Source organism: Doryrhamphus excisus, linkage group LG3, assembly GCF_037039965.1.
Source record: "Doryrhamphus excisus strain RoL-2023G ecotype Guam linkage group LG3, RoL_Dexc_Guam_v1.1, whole genome shotgun sequence".
Lineage (NCBI taxonomy): Eukaryota > Metazoa > Chordata > Actinopteri > Syngnathiformes > Syngnathidae > Doryrhamphus > Doryrhamphus excisus.
Window position 1 is genome coordinate 6383964 of NC_136359.1, and position 22729 is coordinate 6406692.

The 22729-nt window shown below is 39.8% G+C and overlaps 1 protein-coding gene across 5 annotated transcripts in view; it reads left to right on the forward strand.

Annotated features, from left to right (window-relative positions):
• Positions 1–22729, forward strand: part of slc4a4a (solute carrier family 4 member 4a) — a 51200-nt gene that overhangs the window by 8928 nt on the left and 19543 nt on the right. For 2 of the 5 annotated variants that reach the window (XM_058069740.2, XM_058069739.2), the window contains exons 4-9: positions 4534–4695; positions 13450–13585; positions 14874–15034; positions 16344–16523; positions 19168–19263; positions 20866–20942. In XM_058069740.2, coding sequence (XP_057925723.2) covers positions 4534–4695; positions 13450–13585; positions 14874–15034; positions 16344–16523; positions 19168–19263; positions 20866–20942 — 812 coding nt within the window. The remainder of the gene's footprint in view (positions 1–4533; positions 4696–13449; positions 13586–14873; positions 15035–16343; positions 16524–19167; positions 19264–20865; positions 20943–22729) is intronic. The other 3 variants (XM_058069741.2, XM_058069743.2, XM_058069742.2) reach the window with 2 other exon arrangements.

The window sequence follows — 22729 nt, forward strand, 5'->3', positions numbered from 1 at the left end:
TATTCGTAATTTTGTGTACATTTCTGGGCATTTACAAAACACATTTCCATGTTTTTTTGCATTAACTTTTTAAAGTTTGGAATTTTTATGGAGGAATTGAATTATTGGATTTTCAAAATATTTTTTCTAAAATATTTGTAATTTTTTGTTGTTTTTAAAACTTGTGTATTCATGTTATATGTGTAGTTTCACCATTATTTTTATTTTTATATTCTTATTTTAAAATGTTACCATATCCAGGGTGACAACTTTTTAACAATCCAATACAGCCAAGAATGATGTAAGAAAACTATTTTATAGTATAGTATATATAAACAATATATAAAGCAGGGGTGGGCAAACTACGGCCCGGGGGCCACATGCGGCCCCAAAGCGTTTGAATCCGGCCCGCCAGTTGCTTCCAAAGTATTTAAACCTTTAACATACAAGCTGGCAACACGACTTTCAAGTAGTCAGAGTCAAGTATTTTATAATAGTTTAATAGTTTTATTGTAATTCTATTTCGTTATTTAATGGAGTCTGACGTTAAAGTGCTCCTGAAAAAAAGGGGACAGAACGTATGACACTTTTACGGATAAATTATTGCTGGTGGACTGGTAGAATTACAAAGGTAAAACAGTTGGCATGTATCCAATATATAGTCTGGACCCTGGACAATTTTGTTTACTGAATGCGGAGTCAGAAAGTTTCCCCAACCCTGGTATAGAATAATCGAGACCTCAAACATGGCGTTTAAGTAACAATGATGAATGTAGATGGTGTCCTCCTGTACGAAGTTCCACAAGAAGGGCGGATGTTGTGAGCATTGAGTCATGTTGGCACCAGTTTTTGGCTCAGTGATGACTCAGCAGATGATTTACTGCGTCATAATACGTAACGGGAGGGGGGAATGCATGCGGGGGCTTCCATTGATCTGGTGCTCGACTGTTGTCGCGTAAACAACAGCGAGGTGCCATCCTTGTTGAACCCAAAGCCTCACGGTCAGCAGCTCAAGTGCGGGTCATGCTGGTCCTGTCTCCGTCGGCCCGACGGCTAGCCCCCCCGGGTGCAATATCTTGTGCTGCGTGATCCCAGGAACATTTGAAAGAACGGCGGAAAACCTTGTTGCATTTAGATGAACCCCTCTTAAACGCACTGCATTGTGCCGGGGGGGAATAATGAATGTTGTTGTGCTTCAAGAGGAGCCATTGTTTGTTTTTTGGGGGGTTGGACACTTCCTGGTTGGGTCATCGTCAGCGCGTGGCTCCAAAAGGCCGCATTTGAAAGCGATCTCATCCTGTATAGAGCCTTTTGTCTCACACTTTCATTGTTTTCTCTGAATTTTAGCTCGCAGCGCGTCTCTCGGTGGAGAAATACATTTACATAGCCTGGTTAGTTGTCATTTTAGATGCTTGTCGCACAATAATATCAGCTATTCTTCTTTGGACAAAAACATACCTTGTATCGCTTATAAAGTTGAAAGCTTTTCACGCTTTGCTGTCACAAAAGTAACATTTTGAAGGCCAGAGGTCCCAAACTTACCGTCCTCATTTTGTTTTTGTTGTGGTGGGCCTATTCTTCCTGTTTAGCAGTGCAATTTGTAGCCATGTTGACAGGCTAGCCCTACTTGAGCCGTAGTCTAATACTAAATACTAATTGTGAGTTTGGAACAGTGGCGATTGGTCCAACATTTTCCAACTCCATCCGGAGACTTCAGTGATCCCCAACGACTTTGTCTTTGTTGAAAACGACTAGTATTGTGTCGCTCTGCGATGAGGACAAGGAAGGAAAGGTGACAAGTGCTAGCATGTTTATACAACCGAAAACAAAGAACTGTGACCTGTGTGCTGCACGCAAATGTATCGGAATTTATACTTTGTATTTATACTCTGCACCATATTTAGTAAATATTACGTGTTGACATGTTGACATTTATGTCTACTTGACTTGTGTGCTATCTGCAAACACTTTTAATCTTTGTTGTATTACTAGACAAGGTGGGCAGGACCTAGCCTACATGAATTACCTATATAATATGATATAATATATTATAACATAGTAACACATATGTAAAACTAAAACAATCACCATATCTCATGGGGCATCATGCAGTTTTTATACAGTATATTTCTACGCACCATAAATGATGTCAGCTGGAGTCAAACAGTAAAATACACGAGGAAAGAAATGCCATAACTCCATCAAAATTAAAGAAAGAGATCCAATTTTTGGCCCATGTTGAGATCGCAAGTCCTGCTACAAACACACGAGACAATTTCAACACGAGACAAGCAAAAATGTGGCCTCAGTTGTGCGCACAATATTGATCGGAATCCATGACTACTGTATGTTTACACATTTTGACAGTTTCAAACAATTTCACGTTTGTCATATGTCTTCTAAAAAAAAATCAGCAGTACAAAATGTCTACCACCAAACAGCAGCAAGTATAAATAGATTCAACCTGTCTGTGTTGTGTTTAGTAAATATTACATGTCTCTTGGCACATTGGCATTAAAGCCCACTTCACTCGTGTGCGATCTGTAAACACTTGGTGGACAAGGTGGACGTCAGCTAGCCATTTTTGATAACCGATACATAATAATACACAAATAAAACTAGGATTTCATGATGTTCGACAAACATAAGTTGTTCCATTGGGTATCAAACAGTTATTTATGATAGTATACTGTATAGGCATACGTATATATACGTATGTAGCAGACAAGTTGATTTTAATGTTTCGGCTTAAATGACATTGAATCATTGAGTGGAAATTGTCATAACTTTGTCAAAATTCAACAAAGAAATACAATTTTTTACCCATGTTGAGATCTCAAGCTCTTTTACAAACACAAAAAATTTCAATGTGATAGAAATTAAACTGTGGCCTCTGTTCTGCGCACAAAATTGATCGTAATTCATACTTACTGTATATTCCTGCCTTTTGGCAGTTTTAAACAAGGCTACATTTTATCTTGTCTCCAGCAGTACAACATGTGTACCACCAAATAGCAAGTATAAATAGATTCAACCTGTCTGTGTCGTATTTAGTAAACATTACATACGTACGCCTTGGCACGTTGGTGTTAAGGCCCACTTCACGAGTGTGCTATCCGTAAACACTTTTGCTCTTTGTTGAGTGACTAGACAATGTGGACACGAGCTAGCCAATTTCCGATAACGATGGATAATAGCACACACATAAAATTCATAATGTTCAACAACCATAACTTATGGTTATTTATAATAATCTATATACATATGTAGGAGACAAGTTGATTTCAATGACAGTGTCCACCTAAATGACATTGAATCTATGAGTACAAATTGTCATAGCTTTATCAAAATTAAAGGAAGAGATACAATTTTTGGCCCATGTTGAGATCTCAAGTCCTGTTACAAACAAAAAAAAATTCAAAGCAATACAAACAAAACCGTGGCGTCGGTTCTGCGCACAAAATTGATCGGAATCCATATGTATTTTATGTTGATGCATTTTGACAGTTTCAAACAAGGCAACATTTTACGTCTGCCATTTTTTGTGTTCCAATGTGGCGTTGTCACAAAAATATACCCCAGCAGTACAACCTGTGTCCCACCAAACAGTGGCAAGTATAAATAGATTCGTATTTCGTAAAGTTGTATTTAGTAAATATTACATACGTAGGTCTTGGCGTGTTGGCATTAAAGCCCACTTCACTAGTGTGCTATTTGTAAACCCTTTCGTCTTTGTTGTGTGACAAAACAAGGTGGACGCAAGCAAGCCGATTCCGATAACGATCCATAATAGTACACACATAAAACTACAAATTCATGATGGTAGACAACCAACATGTATTTCATTGGTTATCATACAGTATGTATGATAGTATTCATATGTAGCGTGCAAATTGACTGTTAAAAGTGTTAAAATCTCAAGTCCTGTTACAAACACACACAATTTCAACACAAGACGAGCAAAAATGTGGCCTCAGTTCTATGCGCAATATTAATCTAATTCATATTTACGGAAATTCAAGCCTTTTGGCAGTTGAAAACAATGCCTTTTTTTAAAGTACCAATCTTGCACTAAATGCATACTGCTAACCAAGTATAAATAGATTGAAGCAGCCTGTACCATATTTAGTAAACATTAGGGGTGGGCACGTTGGCATTAAAGTCCACTTCACTGGTGTGCTATCAGCAAACACTTTTGTTCCTTGCGCCATTAATGACCCTGAACGTGACGGATATAAAACCACGCGTCAGACTGCATCGGGTGCCGATGCGCCTTGTCGCCATCGAGCCCGGCTTCGCTATTACGTGCTACTTTGTCATCTGTCCAAATATTTGCTCTGACAGCCTACTGCGACCTCTGTAAGCCCACACGTTGCTCCCTCGGATCATTTGCTCGCCACGTGAGATTGTGAACTCAACCCAAGGGTGATGCTTTAGTCTGCTTTTTTTTGTTTTGCAGAGCTCGTAAATGTCAGCGCCTCTTAAACGAAATGCAATTTCCCTGACATTTTGCAAAAAGATGGCCGATGTCACATCTGCTTTTTCTTTATTCAGGTCATCACACCGTTTACATCGGTGTGAGAGTGCCCAAGAGCTATCGCCGTCGGAGGCGTCACCGCCGGCGGCCCACCAGCGGCCAAAAGGACAAGAAGGCGGAGGGGACGTCTGACAAGTCGGACAACGAGGAAGTCGGCAACAGCATCCTCAAGCCCCTCGGTAAGTCGCGATGTCAGAGCTGGTGTCCGTCTCTCTCTTGGAGGCTGCTTGCATTTACGGCAAACCCCTGCACCCCCCTCCCCCACCCCACCAAGTTGCTGAGTCAACTTTACGGACAGAAATAGTGCCACGCGTCCCGCTGACTGACGAGTGGACAGCGCAGAGTGACTTTCCACTCGCAGTAATGGCCGTTCGGATACAGTCGTGCTGTACGGGATGCTGATGTGGCGTCTCCCGGGGCGGCTGATTTCCATTTTTTTTTTTTTTTGCCCTTGGCCTTCCGTCTTTGTGTGCTTGTTTAGTCTACTGTCGCTTTGTTGGCCGCGGTGTCCTCCGTTAGGCCCTCAGGCACACTTTTAGGATGCTTGGAAAAAGGTTAGTAACAGGATTTTTTTGCTTCCATGTGACCATGTGCATATTCTTCCTGTGAAATTGAACATGAAAAAATATGTTTTTAAAGACCCCCCCCCCCCCACACACAAGAATCTACGACACAGCGGCTGTGCAGGCAAATCCGGCTATTGTTTACAATAATAATATAATTCCTCTCAAATTGCCTCAGGACATATTCATTCATTTTCTACCGCTTTTTCCTCACAAGGGTCCAACAAGGGTGTTGGAACCTATCCCAGCTGTCTTCGGGCGTGAGGCGGGGTACACCCTGGACTGGTCGCCAGCCAATCACAGGGCACATATAGACAAACAACCATTCACACTCACATTCATACCTATGGACAATTTGGAGTCGCCAATTAACCTAGCATGTTTTTGGAATGTGGGAGGAAACCGGAGTACCCGGAGAAAACCCACGCATGCACGGGGAGAACATGCAAACTCCACACAGAGATGGCCGAGGGTGGGAATTGAACCATGGTCTCCTAGCTGCCTCAGGACGTATAATTACGTAAAACAAGTACACTTGCTTGGTTAAAAGTCAATGAAATTGGGTCGCAACTCAACGATTGTTGGGAATCAGGGCCCCAGGTTGATACCATTTGAGGACCCCTAACATAGAGGATCTTGGACTAGCCTTTTATCAGCACATCATTAAAATAGTACAGATCTCTTACCATATATTGACTATTTCTGACTAGGCACACTTCAAAACAGATCAATACACAAAAGATGCTTGATTATTTTGCCAGTCTCATCTGAAATACTTGACTTTACCCATAAAAAGACTTCATGACAGAAAAGCAAAGTGCTCCATGCACGGATAATGCCGTTAAAAATCCATCCAGTGACTCTATATGTAGGTGGGACTTAAACTGAAAGAATGCACGGCGACTCTCACATCATAAACGGCAAAAAAACTCTCCTAAATTAGCCCAGTGAGTGCTCGCATTCGAATGATACCGTCGCCAATTTGCAACAGCTCCGCAACACGGCTGATTACGTCTTGTGATTGTGGACGGAAAATGATGTCTGCTTGCCCACGCATGGTGTGACAACAACTGGATTTGACAATGTGGACATGTCTCCTATTATGGTGCGTGTGTGTGTGAGACAGAGTGGCAGGGGGGGGATTTTCTTCAGGACAGAAATCCAATCACAGAATAGATTAGAGGCGACCCATCTGCTTGCCCACGCTGACTTTGAGTGTGGAAAAGTCGAGCGGTTTGCAGCCGGCGAGCAGGATAAAAGGCCAATTTTAATTCATCCAAATTGATGACAATTTCATCAATTCTGTCGGAAGTCTAATTCATTAAATAATTCTGAATTTTTAATTTTTCCATTACAAATTATTCATTGTATTATTTTAATTCATTTATTCTACCAATTATTTGTTTTATTTATACATTCATTTTTCATCTGTTTTCCTTTTTCGTTCTCATGCATTTGTCTAAATTTCCTGAAAATTTAGCAATTTCTTCTTAACTCACATGCACATGCACACACATATGTGAACATATTTGTAAATAAATGATTATTTAGATGTAAAACATCCCCTTTTGTGTTGTTTATGTTGTTTCGATATTTGAGCTGTCAAAAAAACAAAAAATATTTGCGTCAAAGTGAAAATTCTGCTTGAAATAGATCTGCTTTCCTCCCTTTTCTAGTCGGGAACTGATATTTTCCTGAAACTGACCCATGTTCTACTGCTAAATTACTACAGAACGGAAAAAGGTAGAAACAAACTTTTTTTTCTGATGAAAGGGTCCATGTTTATGTATGCTTAAGTGCCTTGAAGGAAAGAACGGTCTATAAAGGGCAGTAATGAAGGGGTTGGCTGGGATTGAATGAGTTAAATATGACATATGTTTTATTTTCATGGCGTCACATTAGCGCTTCGAATCAAGGCTGCAACGTTGGTGACACACTGCGCAGTAAATCAGCATGCAAATATTTCCGATTCATTTCTAAGAACAAATCCTCCCCTTCGATCTTGGAAGTTGTAGACCAGGCGCGCCCACGCGTGGCTTTGTTTATGGCAACACTGCTCGCTCCTCAATGGCGGCTTGTTAACAGTCAACACCGGCCGGGATGCGCCGCTGGCTCATGCGGGTCGCGTAGCATCAGCCGCGATATCACGCTCTGCCATAAAAATCAACGGATGACAGGACACGCCAACACCAAACAAACCCGCACACGACACGGTCTGATGGATGGAACTTCCATCGTCCTTAGACCAATGGTCACTTAGTTGTCAAGTCCCGCCCTTGCCCCTTGGTCGACGTGACTTATCACGGATTTACTTTTACTTCCAGGTTGGCATTTTAATTTAATGTAAATCTAATAATAGCAGTTTTTTTCACCTCTGTTGTTTTTTTTTTTTTACATTTTTTCTTGTGATTTTTTTTACTTTATTATCTTAACGTTTTAACTTTTTCCCGACCTAGTTCTCCATCAACTTTATTTGTTATTTTGTTTGTTTCTCATAATATTATTAAAAAATAACTTGTTTTATATTCCACCCTTGGCCATCTCTGTGTGGAGTTTGCATGTTCTCCCCGTCCATGCGTGGGTTTTCTCCGGGTACTCCGGTTTCCTCCCACATTCCAAAAACATGCTAGGTTAATTGGCCACTCCAAATTGTCCATAGGTATGAATGTGAGTGTGAATGGTTGTTTGTCTATATGTGCCCTGTGATTGACTGGCGACCAGTCCAGGGTGTACCCCGCCTCTCGCCCGAAGACAGCTGGGATAGTCTCCAGCACCCCCGCGGTAGAAAATGAATGAATGAATGAATGAATTTCAACTTAAAGCTGCTAAAATGACTTTAGTTTTTTCTCATATTTCTCATATTTGCACCGCTTGCTTAAATTTTGGGATTCACCCCTCCATCCCACCTTCACCCCCCCAAAATGGTGAGAATTGCCTGGGACAAAGTAGTAGTATCCACTTCAAATGACTCAACACACGGCCTACTGTCAATAGCCGTGTTTTGTCCACTGTCAGGCATGGTGGCTGCATGAGTGCTGCCGTACGCTGGGTGCTCGGTGGTTTATTGAAAGGGGGAAAATGGATTCCAACATGTGACATTGTCAAGAAGAGCATGCCCCCCGCCCCCACCCGAAGGTCCCCCTAAAGGTGACACGTGCCGGCAGCACTTGTGCACCGTGACGTAGGCAAGGCGCAGTTATCTTGTGTTGGCAGCCCTTTGAACAATAATGGCTGCGTGTTGACTAACTTTAAGTGAAGGATGAATCTATGGTGCCGTACAAGCTGTACACCGACTACTCTAAAGTATATTCACTTGCTTCGTCTTTTGACAAGCTATGCTGTGGAAAAGGTCGTCTGTGTGGTTTTTCTTAGCCTCTCTCCCTCTAAGTAGAGCTTGGTGGCTCTCAATGAGCCCCCCTCAGGGTGTCACTCTGCATTCAAGCCGTCCGGTGAGCTGTCCTGCATACTGAACGTGGGACTGTGCTGCGCTAACAACGGTCCCCCTGCATAGTTTCGCTCCTGCCCAGTGAGGAGCAGACGTACAGTTAAAGACACACAGACTCGTGCAAAGTGTCCCAGAAAGTATTTGTGTAGGATGCATGTCGAGAGTGGGACCGAGCGGTTCTCTGGCGGGGCCGCTCACAGTAAGCTCTGTGGCGGGCAGCGGGGCATTCTTCGTCCATCCCTTATCCCATGATGCTCTGCTGCCGGGGACAAAGTGCTCTTTGTGCGCCCGTGGCTCTCGGCTAGAGAACACACGCCTTTGAAATTGCGTTTGAGCGATGGGATTTTCATTTTCTATCCCTCCTCTTCGTGCTTTGCTCTCACCCCTCTTTGCTTTCACCCTGTCCTGGATATCGCCCCCCCCACCCCCCACCACCACTACCTCACTGTTAGCAACTGCTGGAGTGTGAAGTTGCAATGATCTGTAATGATACGTGCCAGTCTGCTATCTCAGCTAAGAAACCTATTGCTTGGGAATCACCATCACACCCAAAGAGATACGCTGGAACTGATGACCCGACCCAAACCTTTGGGATTAGAGCTGGAGGTCAGGGTAACTTGTTGGGAACTATATTTGGCCTTAGCGGCCAAGAGGTCAAGGTTGAAGTTCATAAGTTATCGTTGCTTACAAGCGGGAACCACATCCACCCCTCAGCCAGTCTCAATTCTCAACGTCAGCATTTATTGCAAAGTGCATCAAAGTGTCTTTAAAAGCAGCCTTGAAAAGCAAGAATGTGGATTGAATGTGATTTCGTGTCAGGTATTCACACTGTCATGATCCCTTGATGGCAAAGGCAAGAGAGCTTTCTCTCTTTGAACGCGCTGGGATTGTCGAGCTGCAGAAGCAAGGCGTCTCACAGGAAGTAATTTCAAACTTCTTCAACGATCCTGAGGGTTGTGGAACAAAAACGTCAAGTGGTAGACCCTAAGAAAGTCTACCATCAATCCCATTGGCTGTCTGTCAAGTGACGAGTGAAGCTTGTTACCGGTTCCAATAACCATCAGATGCCATCTGCCGGAGGCGGTTTTTAAGAAATCAAAGGTCTTTGAAGGCCTCGTCTCCTTCAACGCCACAGAATTGTCCGTTTGGAATTTGCATAAGAGCACCAAACATGGGTCATTGAAAGGTGGAAGGAAGTCTTGTTCTCCTTTGACTGTCCTCACGGCTTCTAACATTCCTGGCACGCCATTGTGATCCTTTAACGGAACAATGGAGCTTCAGGTTGTGCAGGGGCGTCAAACGGCAGCCGGCTATGTGGAGATGTTGCAGGGGGCATCCCTCATGGCTGAAGGCCTTTGTCTGTGTGGGAATGACAGGACAACTCTGCACCTCACAAAGGACTTCAGAATAAGCTGATTCTTTTGGACCACCCTGTGTCTTCCCCTGATCTAGATCCAATGGAGAACATTTGAGGATGGATGGCAAGGGAAGTTTACAAAACAGACATCAGCTCCAGACCGTGGATGCCCTCCGTGAAGCCATCTTCACCACCCGGACCAACATTCCCACTAGCCTGGCCAAACCCTATTGCTATCGATAGCCTAGCCTAATGTATAGCCTATTGATCATGTCAGATTCGATGTAGCCGAGCTCAAAGGTCATATACAGTGCATCCGGAAAGTATTCACAGTGCTTCACTTTTTCTTCATTTTGTCATGTTACAGCCTTATTCCAAACTGTATTAAATTAATCTCTTATCTCAAAATTCTACACAAAATACTCCATTATGACAATGTGAAAAAAGGTTTTTTTGACATGTTTTGAATTTATTAAAAATAGAAAACAAAAAAATCACATTTACATAAGTATTCACAACCTTTGCCATGAAGCTCAAAATTGAGCTCAGGTGCATCTTTTTTCCACTGATCATCCTTGAGATCTTTCTACAGCTTAATTGGAGTCCACCTGCAGTAAATTCAGTTGATTGGACATGATTTGGAAATATAATAACTGTCTATATACGGTCCCACAGTTGACTGTGCATGTCAGAGCACAAACACCAAGCATGAAGTCAAAAGAACTGTCTGTAGACCTGCGAGACAGGATTGTCTTGAGGCACAAATCTGGGGAAGGATACAGAAACATTTCTGCTGCTTTGAAGGTCCCAATGAGCACAGTGGCCTCCATTATTCGTAAATGGAAGACGTTTGGAACCACCAGGACTCTTCCTAGAGCTGGCCGGCCTTCTAAACTGAGTGATCGGGGAAGAAGGGCCTTAGTCAGGGAGGTGACCAAGGCCCCGATGGTCACTCTGTCAGAGCTCCAGCGTTCCTCTGTGGAGAGAGGAGAGCCTTCCAGAAGGACAACCATCTCTGCAGCAATCCACCAATCAGGCCTGTATGGTAGAGTGGCCAGACGAAAGCCACTCCTTAGTAAAAGGAACATGGCAGCCCATCTGGAATTTGCCAAAAAGCACCTGAATGACTCTCAGACCATGAGAAACAAAATTCTCTGGTCTGATGAGACAAAGATTGAACTCTTTGGTGTGAATGCCAGGCGCCATGTTTGGAGGAAACCAGGCACTGCTCATCACCAGGCCAATACCATCCCTACAGTGAAGCATGGTGGTGGCAGCATCATGCTGTGGGGATGTTTTTCAGCAGCAGGAACTGGCAGACTAGTCAGGATAGAAGGAAAAATGAATGCAGCAATATATAGAGATATCCTGGATGAAAACCTGCTCCAGAGCGCTCTTGACCTCAGTAGACTGGTCATGTACCTTGACCATATAGACAGTAGACATTAGCACACAGCCAAGATCTCAAAAGATTGGCTTCAGAACCACTCCGTGAATGTCCTGGAGTGGCCCAGCCAGAGTCCAGACTTGAATCCGATCGAACATCTCTGGAGAGATCTGAAAATGGCTGTGCACAGACGTCTCCCATCCAACCTGATGGAGCTTGAGACTTATTGCAAAGAAGAATGGGCAAAACTGCCTAAAGATAGGTGTGCTAAACTTGTGGGATCATATTCAAAAAGACTTGAGGCTGTAATTGCTGCCAAAGGTGGATCAACAAAGTATTAAGCAAAGGCTGTGAATACTTATGTAAATGTGATTTTTTTTGTTTTCTATTTTTAATAAATTCAAAACATGTCAAAAAAACCTTTTTTCACATTGTCATAATGGAGTATTTTGTGTAGAATTTTGAGGTAAGAGATTAATTTAATTCAGTTTGGAATGAGGCTGTAACATGACAAAATGTAGAAAAAGTGAAGCGCTGTGAATACTTTCCGGATGCACTGTACGTTGGCGCTGTTTCTTTAGTAGGTCAGGGAGTCTCAATCCTCAGTGGTACTTTTTGGAGCTTAGCAAGACTTCTATTGATTTTAAATCATGTTCAAAACGACCCTATGCTGTGCAATATTGTTGTCCAAGACTTGGCCTTGATGCTGGAGTTGAGACAGTTTAAAAGTGCTTTTATGAAGCTTTACCAGGCGTCTGTTCGTCTGTTGCTTTAATGCTCATGAGCTGTGATTGTCCACGTCCGGCTCCGAGAAGTATCCACTTTTTAAATAAAAGCGTGAAAGATAATCAAACAAATAAGAGTAGAAATAACCTTAATAAAAAACACACAAATAAAAATGACTTTAAAAAGTGTAAAAATCAATTAAATTACTTAACTTAAACTGCAAATAATAATAAAATAAATAGAAATAAAACTGACCTAAACAAGTGTAAAAAAAAACAAACAAATAAAATGACTTAAATAAAATGAAATAATAATAACATAAAAAAATGACTGAAATCAAATTGTAGAAAATAATCAAATAAATACAAATAAAATTGACTTAAATAAGAGTAAAAACAAATAAAAATTGAAAGAAAATTGAAGAAGAAATACAAATAAAATAACTTTAACATGTGTAAAACTATTAAAAAAAAATGTAATGTAAATAAGAATAAAATAAAACAAAACAAAATGATTTAAATAAAAGTGACAATTAGTCAAATACATAAAAATGACAAACAAAATGATAAAGAATAATCCAAATTATTACACATAAATGAATTCAAATAAGTGTGAAGAAATAAAAATAATATATTATAATAATATAATATAGATTAATAATATAGATTGTAAAGCTGCACTGGTCCAACGTAATCGATGTCATATATTGTCTGTAACCGATTGACAGATAGTTGGTAGAGGTCCAGGTTTTGTTTTAAGATGTGTAGCGAAGCCTACGTGAGCATTTGCATGCCTCTTCTGTGAAAAGTGGAGCAAAGCGAGGTAGAGGATTGATGTTTAGAACATAAACAAGTCAGTTCTTGACAGAGGATGATTATCTATCGTGCTGTGTGGAGTTTTCACCTCGCCTCTTCTCTTTTTATGCGCCCGGCTAAATATTCAAATGAGAAGACAAGAGGAGAGAAAGCCAAGCCTGGGCTGAAGAATGGGCCAGCTTGTGAACCATTTCCTAATTGTCACTGAGGGGCTCCCAGGGCAGCTCGCCAAGGCTTGGAGGGCCAATGGCGAAGGCCTGTTTGAACAGTGAGAGGTGGCGGCGGCGGTGGGGGCGTTCGGTTGTGGGGACACAAACTCCCCCTCCTACCTGGTTCACAGAGCTGGTCTGGGCAGCTGAGAGGGTCCGTCACTTGCGCCCAAGTGGAGGGACTCTCATGAGGCTCTAGCTAGCTTACTGCTCGGACAAAGTTGGGGGGGGTGACTTTGTGAACATGTCCAACAACAACAACAACCAGGATGAGAAAGAGGATGACACGGAGGAGAAAGCAGAGGAGGTGGCCCTAGTCATCATACCGCCACCCCCGCCGCCACCCCCAGAGTTCGAGGGGGGTCCCGATGAGGCAGAGCTGGAGCCGCCTCGCCGCCCTTTGACACGGAGTATCTTCCCTGTCTCTGCAGTCTCGCCGGCGGCCGAGAGGATCCGCTTCATCCTCGGGGAGGAGGATGACGGCCCGGCGCCCCCCCAGCTCTTCACCGAGCTGGACGAGCTGCTGTCGGTGGACGGGCAGGAGATGGAGTGGAAGGAGACGGCCAGGTTAGCGCCTCATACTTTCTCCTAACTTCTTCCAGCATGGTGGAAAATGGAAGGATGCCACTGTGATATTTTGGAAAGCCACACATGGGAATACGTATGCTTAGAACTGCATCTCAGCTTTGAATAATACCCCTCCCCCATTTTTGCTGTTTTATTTTTACATTTTCCAAATATTTCAACGTACAACTTTGAAAATATAATGACTTTATCCGTATAATATTGTATTTGTTTCTTTAATATTTCAAATAAATGCTAATAAAATTACATTATTTTCTCAGTTTTTTTCTTAGTTTTTTGTCTGATATTTTAACTTTAATTTAATTTTACGCTAATAATGGCAGTTTTTATCACCTCTGTTGTTGTTATTTTTACATTTTTTCTTGTGAATTTTTTTTAACTTTTTTATCTTAACACTATAACTTTTTCCAACCCAGTTGTCCATCAACTTTATTTGTTATTTTGTTTGTTTCTCATGAAATTATTTAGAAATAACTTGTTTTAGCTTTAATATTTCAACTTTAAGCTGCTAAAATGACTTTAGTTTTTTCTCATATTATGGCGTTATTTTTGCAAAATGACACCTTTTTTGTTTCTTACTAGTTTGACTTTGCTCTTGTCAAAATGCAGCTTTTTAATTTTAATTTTAATTTTAATTTTAATTTTAATTTTAATTTTAATTTTAATTTTAATTTTAATTTTAATTTTAATTTTAATTTTAATTTTAATTTTAATTTTAATTTTAATTTTAATTTTAATTTTAATTTTAATTTTAATTTTAATTTTAATTTTAATTTTAATTTTAATTAAAATAGATGGACTTTCTTTATTGTCATTTCACAATTACACAGCAGTGAAATTGCCAACGAAATGTCATTGCCTGGCTCCCATATAATAATAAATAATAATGTGGAGAATACATATTTTGTAGATTTAGATTTATTTTGTAGAAGTAGATTTTTTTAATTTTTTGTTCATTATGAACAATTTATATTTAATTAATTGTATTGTAATTTCATTTCTATTATATTTATTGTTTTTATATTTACTGACAATAGTTGTTGATTGTGAATGCTTTAGAATATTTATTTTTAAATACAGATGTGCTCTGCATGTTGACACGCTTTTATATACCTGCAGACAAAATTATTGGGACATGTTTCCCCTACAGGAAGTGAAAAGTGGGTGGGATTTTGATCCATTGGGGTTCATTCTTCCACACCAAACCCATGCAAGGGTCAAACAATTGCCCAAATGCCACAGACCTGAGAAAGCTTTGTCCCGCCTCCAGGTGGATCAAGTTTGAGGAGAAGGTGGAGAAAGGCGGCGAGCGCTGGAGCAAACCCCACGTGGCCACCTTGTCCCTGCACAGCCTGTTTGAGCTGCGAACGTGCATCGAGAAAGGCACCATCATGCTGGACATGGACGCGTCCACTCTGCCTCAGGTTGTAGGTGAGTCCCTGGTCGGTTATTTGATTTCAGAGGTTCTACCGGCTCTGTTCGGCTGGAGCATTCCGTGCCCTCTTTGGTTGAGAGCGTCTCTGATCGCAGTTTGCAAAGCCAAACTTTTCCTAATTCGATGAGAAGATGACGTCGTCCATCTCACGCCACCACCCAAACTCTGAATGTGCATGAGGGAGCGCTTGCAGTGATTAATGTGAAGTAATTGAGTGTGCTGCATGGGCCTCTTGCTTTGAGCCCATTTACCACAATAGCACTGTGACCCCCCCACCACCCCCCAGGCTACTATCAGTCAACATTCTCTTGGATGTTCATGAAAAAAAATAGCCTTCATCTTTGTAGTCTTTGACAAGTCACACTAATGAAGTGCTTGCAATTAACACTTTTTATGCTTACAGCTTTTTACTTAGTATTATGTATTACGTAGTATTACGTAGTATAATGATTGTATTTCCATACAAGGACTTTCTTCTCAAAATGTAGGATTTATTAGACAGACAGAATGCTTTATTAATCCCTTTGGGATTCCCTCAGGGAAATTGACAATTGATTAACTGACAATTACCTCCGCCAAGGGCAGGTCAAAACGCAAGTTCGGAGGTCACGTTTTTTATCTGTGTACAAAATAACTTGAAAAGTTAGCATATTAGCATTGCTAGCATGCTAATGTTAGCATACTACATTTTTTTGCTATTTTCCTGGGTAGACACACATATAAACACTTACGGCTATCATGCTAGGTGTTAGCATGTTAGGTTTGCCAGCATGCTAATATTAGTATAGTAACATTTTTAGCCCTTTTCATGGGCAGACACGTATGTGAACGCTTTGCACTGTCATGCTAGGTGCTAGCATGCTAACATTAGCATGTTATCATTGCTAGCATGCTAATGTTAGCATAGTAGTATTTTTTTGGTTGACACATATATACTGTAAACATTTACTACTATCATGCTAGGTGTTTGCATGTTAGCATCGCAAACATGCTAATGTTATCATAGTAGACTTTTTAGCCGTTTTCATGGGTACGCCACTTATATGAACACTGTTAAGATGGTAACATTAGCATTTTAGGATTGTTGGCATGCTAACATAAACAGTAACATTTTTTCATTATTATGAACTTAATCAGACATTTAGAGATATCATGCAAGGTGTTGGCGTGCTAACATAATTCTACTAACTTTTTTTTTGCATTTTCAGAGGTAGGCACATATACAAACATTTTGCATGTTAGCATGTTAGCATTCTTGAAGTCATTCAAACCATTCCGTGGTACGTTTTCATCCGTTCTCTCCAGAGATGATCACTGACAACCAGATTGAGTGCGGCCAGCTGAAGGCCGAGCTGAAGGACAAGGTGATGTACACGTTGCTACGGAAACACCGCCACCAGACCAAGAAGTCCAACCTGCGCTCGCTGGCCGACATCGGCAAGACGGTCTCCAGCGCAAGTAGGCTGTTTTCCAACCAGGAGAACGGTAATACTGATGATGCCAGTTTGGTGCAGTCTCCTCCTTCCTCCTCCTTCTTCCTCCTCCTCAAAATCAAGCCCTCTTTGGGCCATCCTGGGTTGGGTTGCCGTTTACAGGCCACTGAGGGACGCCACCACGCCGCTGCCCTCGTCTGCACAAAAGCCACTAATACTAAAATCTAATCATGTTGTCGTTCTTAATCCGAAACCTCATCTACCTCATCACTTTTGATGAACTCATCTGAGATGACTAACTTCACACTGGCCACTTCATTAGGTACACAACGTAATAAGATCCAACAGAAAAAGTCCTCCGCTATAATAATAATAATAATAATAATAATAATAATAATAACAACAATAACAATAACAATAACAATAACAATAACAATAACAATAACAATAACAATAACAATAACAATAACAATAACAATAACAATAACAATAACAATAATAATAATAATAATAATAATAATAATAATAATTATTATTATTATTATTATTATTGTTATAATAATAATAATAATTATTATTATTTTTATTATTATTAATAATAATAATAGTTATTATTATTATTATGTTTTTATTATTATGGATTATAGTAATGTATTAATGAATAATATACACACTAAATTAGAACTATAAAATTTATTTAAAAAATTATAATATTATAAAAAAATTTGAACTATTAAAACTATAACAGCAAATAAATAATGACAAATAATAATATTCACACATTTTTTCCCTAATATTACACATTTATTCACATTAAATATGATGAATATAATTATTTTACTATGCATTTTAATGATTTCTTTATTCATTTGAGGGGAATGAAACTATTAGAAGCGTCTGTCAGTGTCGTGCAGTGCTCTAAAATTACATGTCACATTAAAAGTCAACAAACAATACCTCTCTGATGGTAAAGCTCCGGCTCGTGTTTTGGATGTCGTTTAATGTGTGCAGGAGTACCTAATGAAGTGTCCGCTGCATGATTTTTAGGACGTTGCCAAAGAAAAGCGACAAACTGACCCAGTTTTTGAAACTAGTTTGTCGACAACTAGTTTTTATTGATTAGTAATCCACATGTTTTTGTAAGCAGGATGAGCCGCTGCCACTTTTTCCACCTCAATTGCCGTACCTATTGTTGTGACCGGTGAAAGAGTGCCAGACAGCTCCACCGTGCTTCTGAAAACAAAGCATGCCAACTATATGGACAATAATGTGTGTGTTGTTGATAATGTCGGCCACTAGTTACCAGCCGCCAGTCTTTGGAAAGTTTTTGTCTTTCAAGTCTATCGCAAATATTTACGACTCTATCAAAACAAAAGCACTCACTGTTCCCCATCTCTTATCAAGTGATAACAACACTGTCCGAGATAAATGACGAATTTATCAGAAGGGATCTTTCCAAAGACATGTGCTGCTGTAATGTTGGCCAGCTCTGAATGCAGTGGAACCTCCAAAGTCCAACACAATTAGTTTCTCGGCGGAAACAATGAGAAAATAAATCATCTCTTCGAAGGTCAATTTTTAATTTATTGGTTAATTGTCACACAAGTGGAAAAAGGACTTTGATGGCTTAGCTTAGCTTATAAGCAATCGCTTACTATTAGTACTTATTAATTACCAGGAAGGACTATTAGGGCCACACTGAAAGTCAATTGTACTCATGTATTCATTTATTTACAAGTCATATATTTTCTAAAAAAAAGTTTTTTGAGAAAATATTTCACTGAGGAAAAAGGATAATATATGATATCATATTCTCCAGAGGAAAGTGGAAAAATGTTTTCCAGGAAAAAAGTTTTTGATTTTTTTTTTTTGGTCTAATATTTTCTCGGAATGAATGCCATATTTCCCAGAAATTGGTCATGTGTTTTCTAGAAAAAAAGTTGTTTATTTTATGATTTAAAAAAATGTGTTTTTGAGAAAATAGTCATGTTTTCTAGAAAAGAGCCACATGTTTTCCAGAAAAAATTTATATTCCAAAGCGGAAAAAAATAGAAAATATTTTCTCCAAAATATACCATGTTTTTCAGGAAAAAGTAATTTTTCTTGAAAATGTATAGTTCAGAGAAAAAAAAGGTTAGTTTGTATTTTTTGAGAAAAAATGTATTTTTTTTGTAGAAAAGAGCTTCATGTTTTCCAGAAAAGTTGTATATTTCCAAGGGGAAAAAATAGTGGTATACTTTCTATACATTGATAAAAACCTGTATAATTCTGAGAAAAATGGTTGTTTACTTTTTTTCTATTCATCAATCATGAATGTTCTTGCAAGATGACTTACTGTACCTTTACTGTACTGAGTTACTGTCTCTTTAAAAAAAGGACTTTATTCCTGTAAGATGACTTTCTTAGTATAATTTTTCTTTTCAGTGTGCTTCTAATGCTTTCCGGTGAATTTCAAACAGAACAACTTTGGGGGTTCCACTGCAAAGAGACTGTGTAGACTCTAATGAGTAGAATCTAATGAATGAATGAATGAATGATCTTCGGGTTGGTCAGGCTGACTTTTTCACCATTGGTGGTGGTGTGGCCTCTCCCTTCTCTCCTCTCGTTCCTCCTCCATCATCTCTGCTGGACCGGAACCGGCTCTGCTAACCTGCTGCTGCTACTTAAAACAACAACAACAAAAAACCCTCCAAAAGCTCGAAGTCCTCTGGAGAACTCAGTGACTTGCCTGTCGAGTCACGTCTCATTGGAGGACTTGCAGAGCCAAAGGAGCGCCAGCATGGACTGGCTCAGTAAGTTGACTCCAATCATCCTGCGTTCACACTGACACAACAAGAACCATAAGAACGGGATCACAACCCGTTCTTGTGGTTCTTAAGAACGGGATCTCAACCCGTTCTTGTGGTTCTTGTTAGGCCAGAAAAAGATCCAACCCAGTTGACCTCTAACCTCATTGGCCACTTCATCTACATAAACTATTATAGTCGTGTTAGTTCCTTACTTGCCTCCTTTGTTATTTTGGTAGCTTGTTGTTCCTTGATCACCCGTGTTGGTACGTTCTTGGGAGTCCATTAGTTTGTTGTATGCGTTGAATCATTGGTTAGCTCACACTAAAGAGTTGATTTATGGGTTAATTGGTCATCATCAGTTAGTTTGTTGTGAGTTAGTTAGGTTGTTAGTTGTTTAATTAATTGGTGTACTGAGTTGGTTAGTGAGGGAGTTATTTGTTGTATTAAATGGTCATTATCTAACTTAGTAAGCTCGCGAGCTAGCGAGCTAGAGTGTTGGTTATTTAGCTTGCTAGCAGGGTTGAAAATACATCGCTGGTGTTTATTTGGCTGGTTGTTATTTTGGTTAGTTAGCTGGTTAACTCATCATTTCTTTGGTTGATTAATGACATCATCACTTAGTCAATTTGTTAGCTTGGCATTACTTGTTTTAGTTAGTTGTGAGTTAATTTCTTTCTATGGTAATTTGTTATTTACTTAATGGGCAGTTAGTGAGTTGTATTAATTGGTCATAATATTACTTTGTAGTAAGTTAGTAAGCTAGTTAGCCTGTACGTAAGCTAGTATATAAACTAGCTAGTGGGTTGGTTAATTGGTCATCATTTTGGTTAGCTTGAAATTAATTAGCTAGCAGTATTTGGCAAAATACGTACATAACTGATGTTAATACAATGTTTATTTACTTTATTACTTTAATTAGAATGTACTTAATTGGGGGTCATTTTTGGTCAGTTGGTTAGTTTTCTTAATGTAGTTAATGTAGTCAGTTATTCACTTGTTGGTGGTTACTTAGTGTTATTGTTTGTTTGATTAGTTTGTTTATCGATTGTTGATTCGATTGTGCAAGTGTGTGTTGTGGCCAATGAAGGTAACAGTCGTTGAGCATTCCTAACCTGTCCTTGTCGATGTTTTTAACCTGTGTAGATGTGGAATAGTTGGAATGTATTGAGCCATTAACCCGTTCACGTGGTGCATCCCGGCAGCTAAAGGGTAAAAGAAGGTCTTCTTTGAGGCTGCATCATACTGACACACTGTTATTACCCATAATGCACTGATGACACACCTGACATGTGACATGTGACATGTGAGTGGTACGAGTGTGCAGTTCCGTCTCTGAGGACAGGACAGATTGTCAAACATGGACAGTCAGCAGCGTGAGCGTCAATCACAGACGAGGCTCTAAGTGGATCACACATGACCGCTAACGATGCTAGATTGATGTCTAATTTGGCAACAAATATCATGGAACAGAGACAAATAGTTCAAGCTTTGCTGGGTTCTTTGTGGTGTTTTGGGGGTTCTGTTGGTGTTCTTTCCCATCCTCCCTCCATCCTGACGGAGGTCCTCCCAGGTCCTTTTCTTCAAGGTCGCTGTGTTTTTGAACAGACAGCCCCACCACCACCCACCGCAACCTGACCTCCAGCAGCCTCAACGACATTTCTGACAAGCCGGAGAAAGACCAGGTCAGTGTCACTGCCAGTCAATCAAATCGGGGTGGGGTTGGTGGGGGGGTGGTAGATTTTCCAGAAAAAAATTCGTATTTTGGGGGGGGATTCTATATTTTGGCGGAAAAATGTACTTAAAAATTCATACAATTCAAAGAACACGTTAAATTACATTATATTTTCTAGAGAAGCAGTTATAATAGTAGTATATTTTTAAGAAAGAAGTTGCAGATTTCGGTGGTCGAGTGGTTAGCTCGCAGACCTGATGGCTCGGAGACCAGCATTCAATTCCACCCTCGGCCATCTCTGTGTGGAGTTTGCATGTTCTCCCCGTGCATGCATGGGTTTTCTCCGGGTACATTCCAAAAACATGCTAGGCTAGGTTAATTGGCGACTCCAAATTGTCCATAGGTATGAATGTGAGTGTGAATGGTTGTTTGTCTATATGTGCCCTGTGATTGGCTGGTGACCAGTCCAGGGTGTACCCCGCCTCTCGCCTGAAGACGGCTGGGATAGGCTCCAGCATCCCCCGCGACCCTCGTGAGGAAAAAGCGGTAGAAAATGAATGAATGAATGAATGAAAGTTGCAGATTTAAATATATTAAAAATAAATTGTACATAAAAATTTCAAGACTTAATCATTGGGAAAAGGTCATATATTTTCTAGAAAAGTAGTTGTGAAAAAGGTTGCATATTTTCTTGTAAAAGTCTTATTTTTTGTAAATAAAAGTTGAATAATTTTGATAAAACAGTTGTTTATTATTGTGAAAAAGCCATATATTTCTCAGTAAGAGTCTTATTATTATTATTTTTAGAAAAGTACTAGTATGTAAAGCGGCATAGGAACGAGTGAAGGAAGAAGAAAACAAGCAAACGTGGACGACTAACTAAGCTACTTCCTGGCACTTGGCAGAGGTAATAATTGTGTCAGGTAATCAAGGTAGTTCCGATCCAGGAAAGAAGCTTTTGGAGAGTTGTACGAGAGGCGGCAGTTGCGGCGCGGATTAGTGGCGATGGCGTACAGGTCAATGGTCGGTCTTAAGCAGGTGTAACCTCTCAACCCAATCATTTAGCGGCAAACCTTTTGCCAAGACGGCTCAACCGCCTCTGACTGGATCTGTGTGGAGCCAATCCTGAGCAAGTGCACGGCTTTATGCCATTGATCTGCCTGGATATGGACATGACCACGACGGCGATGTCATCATGTTCATATTCCATTTATTGTCATATGCAGTTGGCCAGTTGATATTATTACAATATTACAATCTCCTGCTGTGATCTTTTTGGCAATATAATAATATCAAATAATAATGTTAACAACACCACAGCCTTCTTTTATTGTTGGTTAATTGCTTCTTGCGTTGGATGGAAATGTCATAAAGTGTTTACATATAACCCCAATACTTCAATCATTCTCAAATGATCTTTTTATGAGATCAAGTCATTATGATTAACTGTTGCTACCAATAAACAAGCAGCATAGTATTGATTACATTTTTACGTATTGTTATGTATTTGTCGAAAAAAACATGCCCGTTGTACAAGAAAAAACTAATACATATTTGATTTGAATTAAGAACCACGCATTTGTCAGCATGATTGTGTTTGCCTGTTAATTTAATTAATTTTTTTTTATTAATGTATTTATTTAATGATTTTTTTATTTAATTAAATTTTATTTTAATTATCAATATATCTAAAAAACAAATGCTGGTACAGTTGTACCAGAATGAGTAATATATATTATTATTTACTTTTGTACTTTATTTTACATTATTTTTAATGACTGGACTGCATTTTATCAC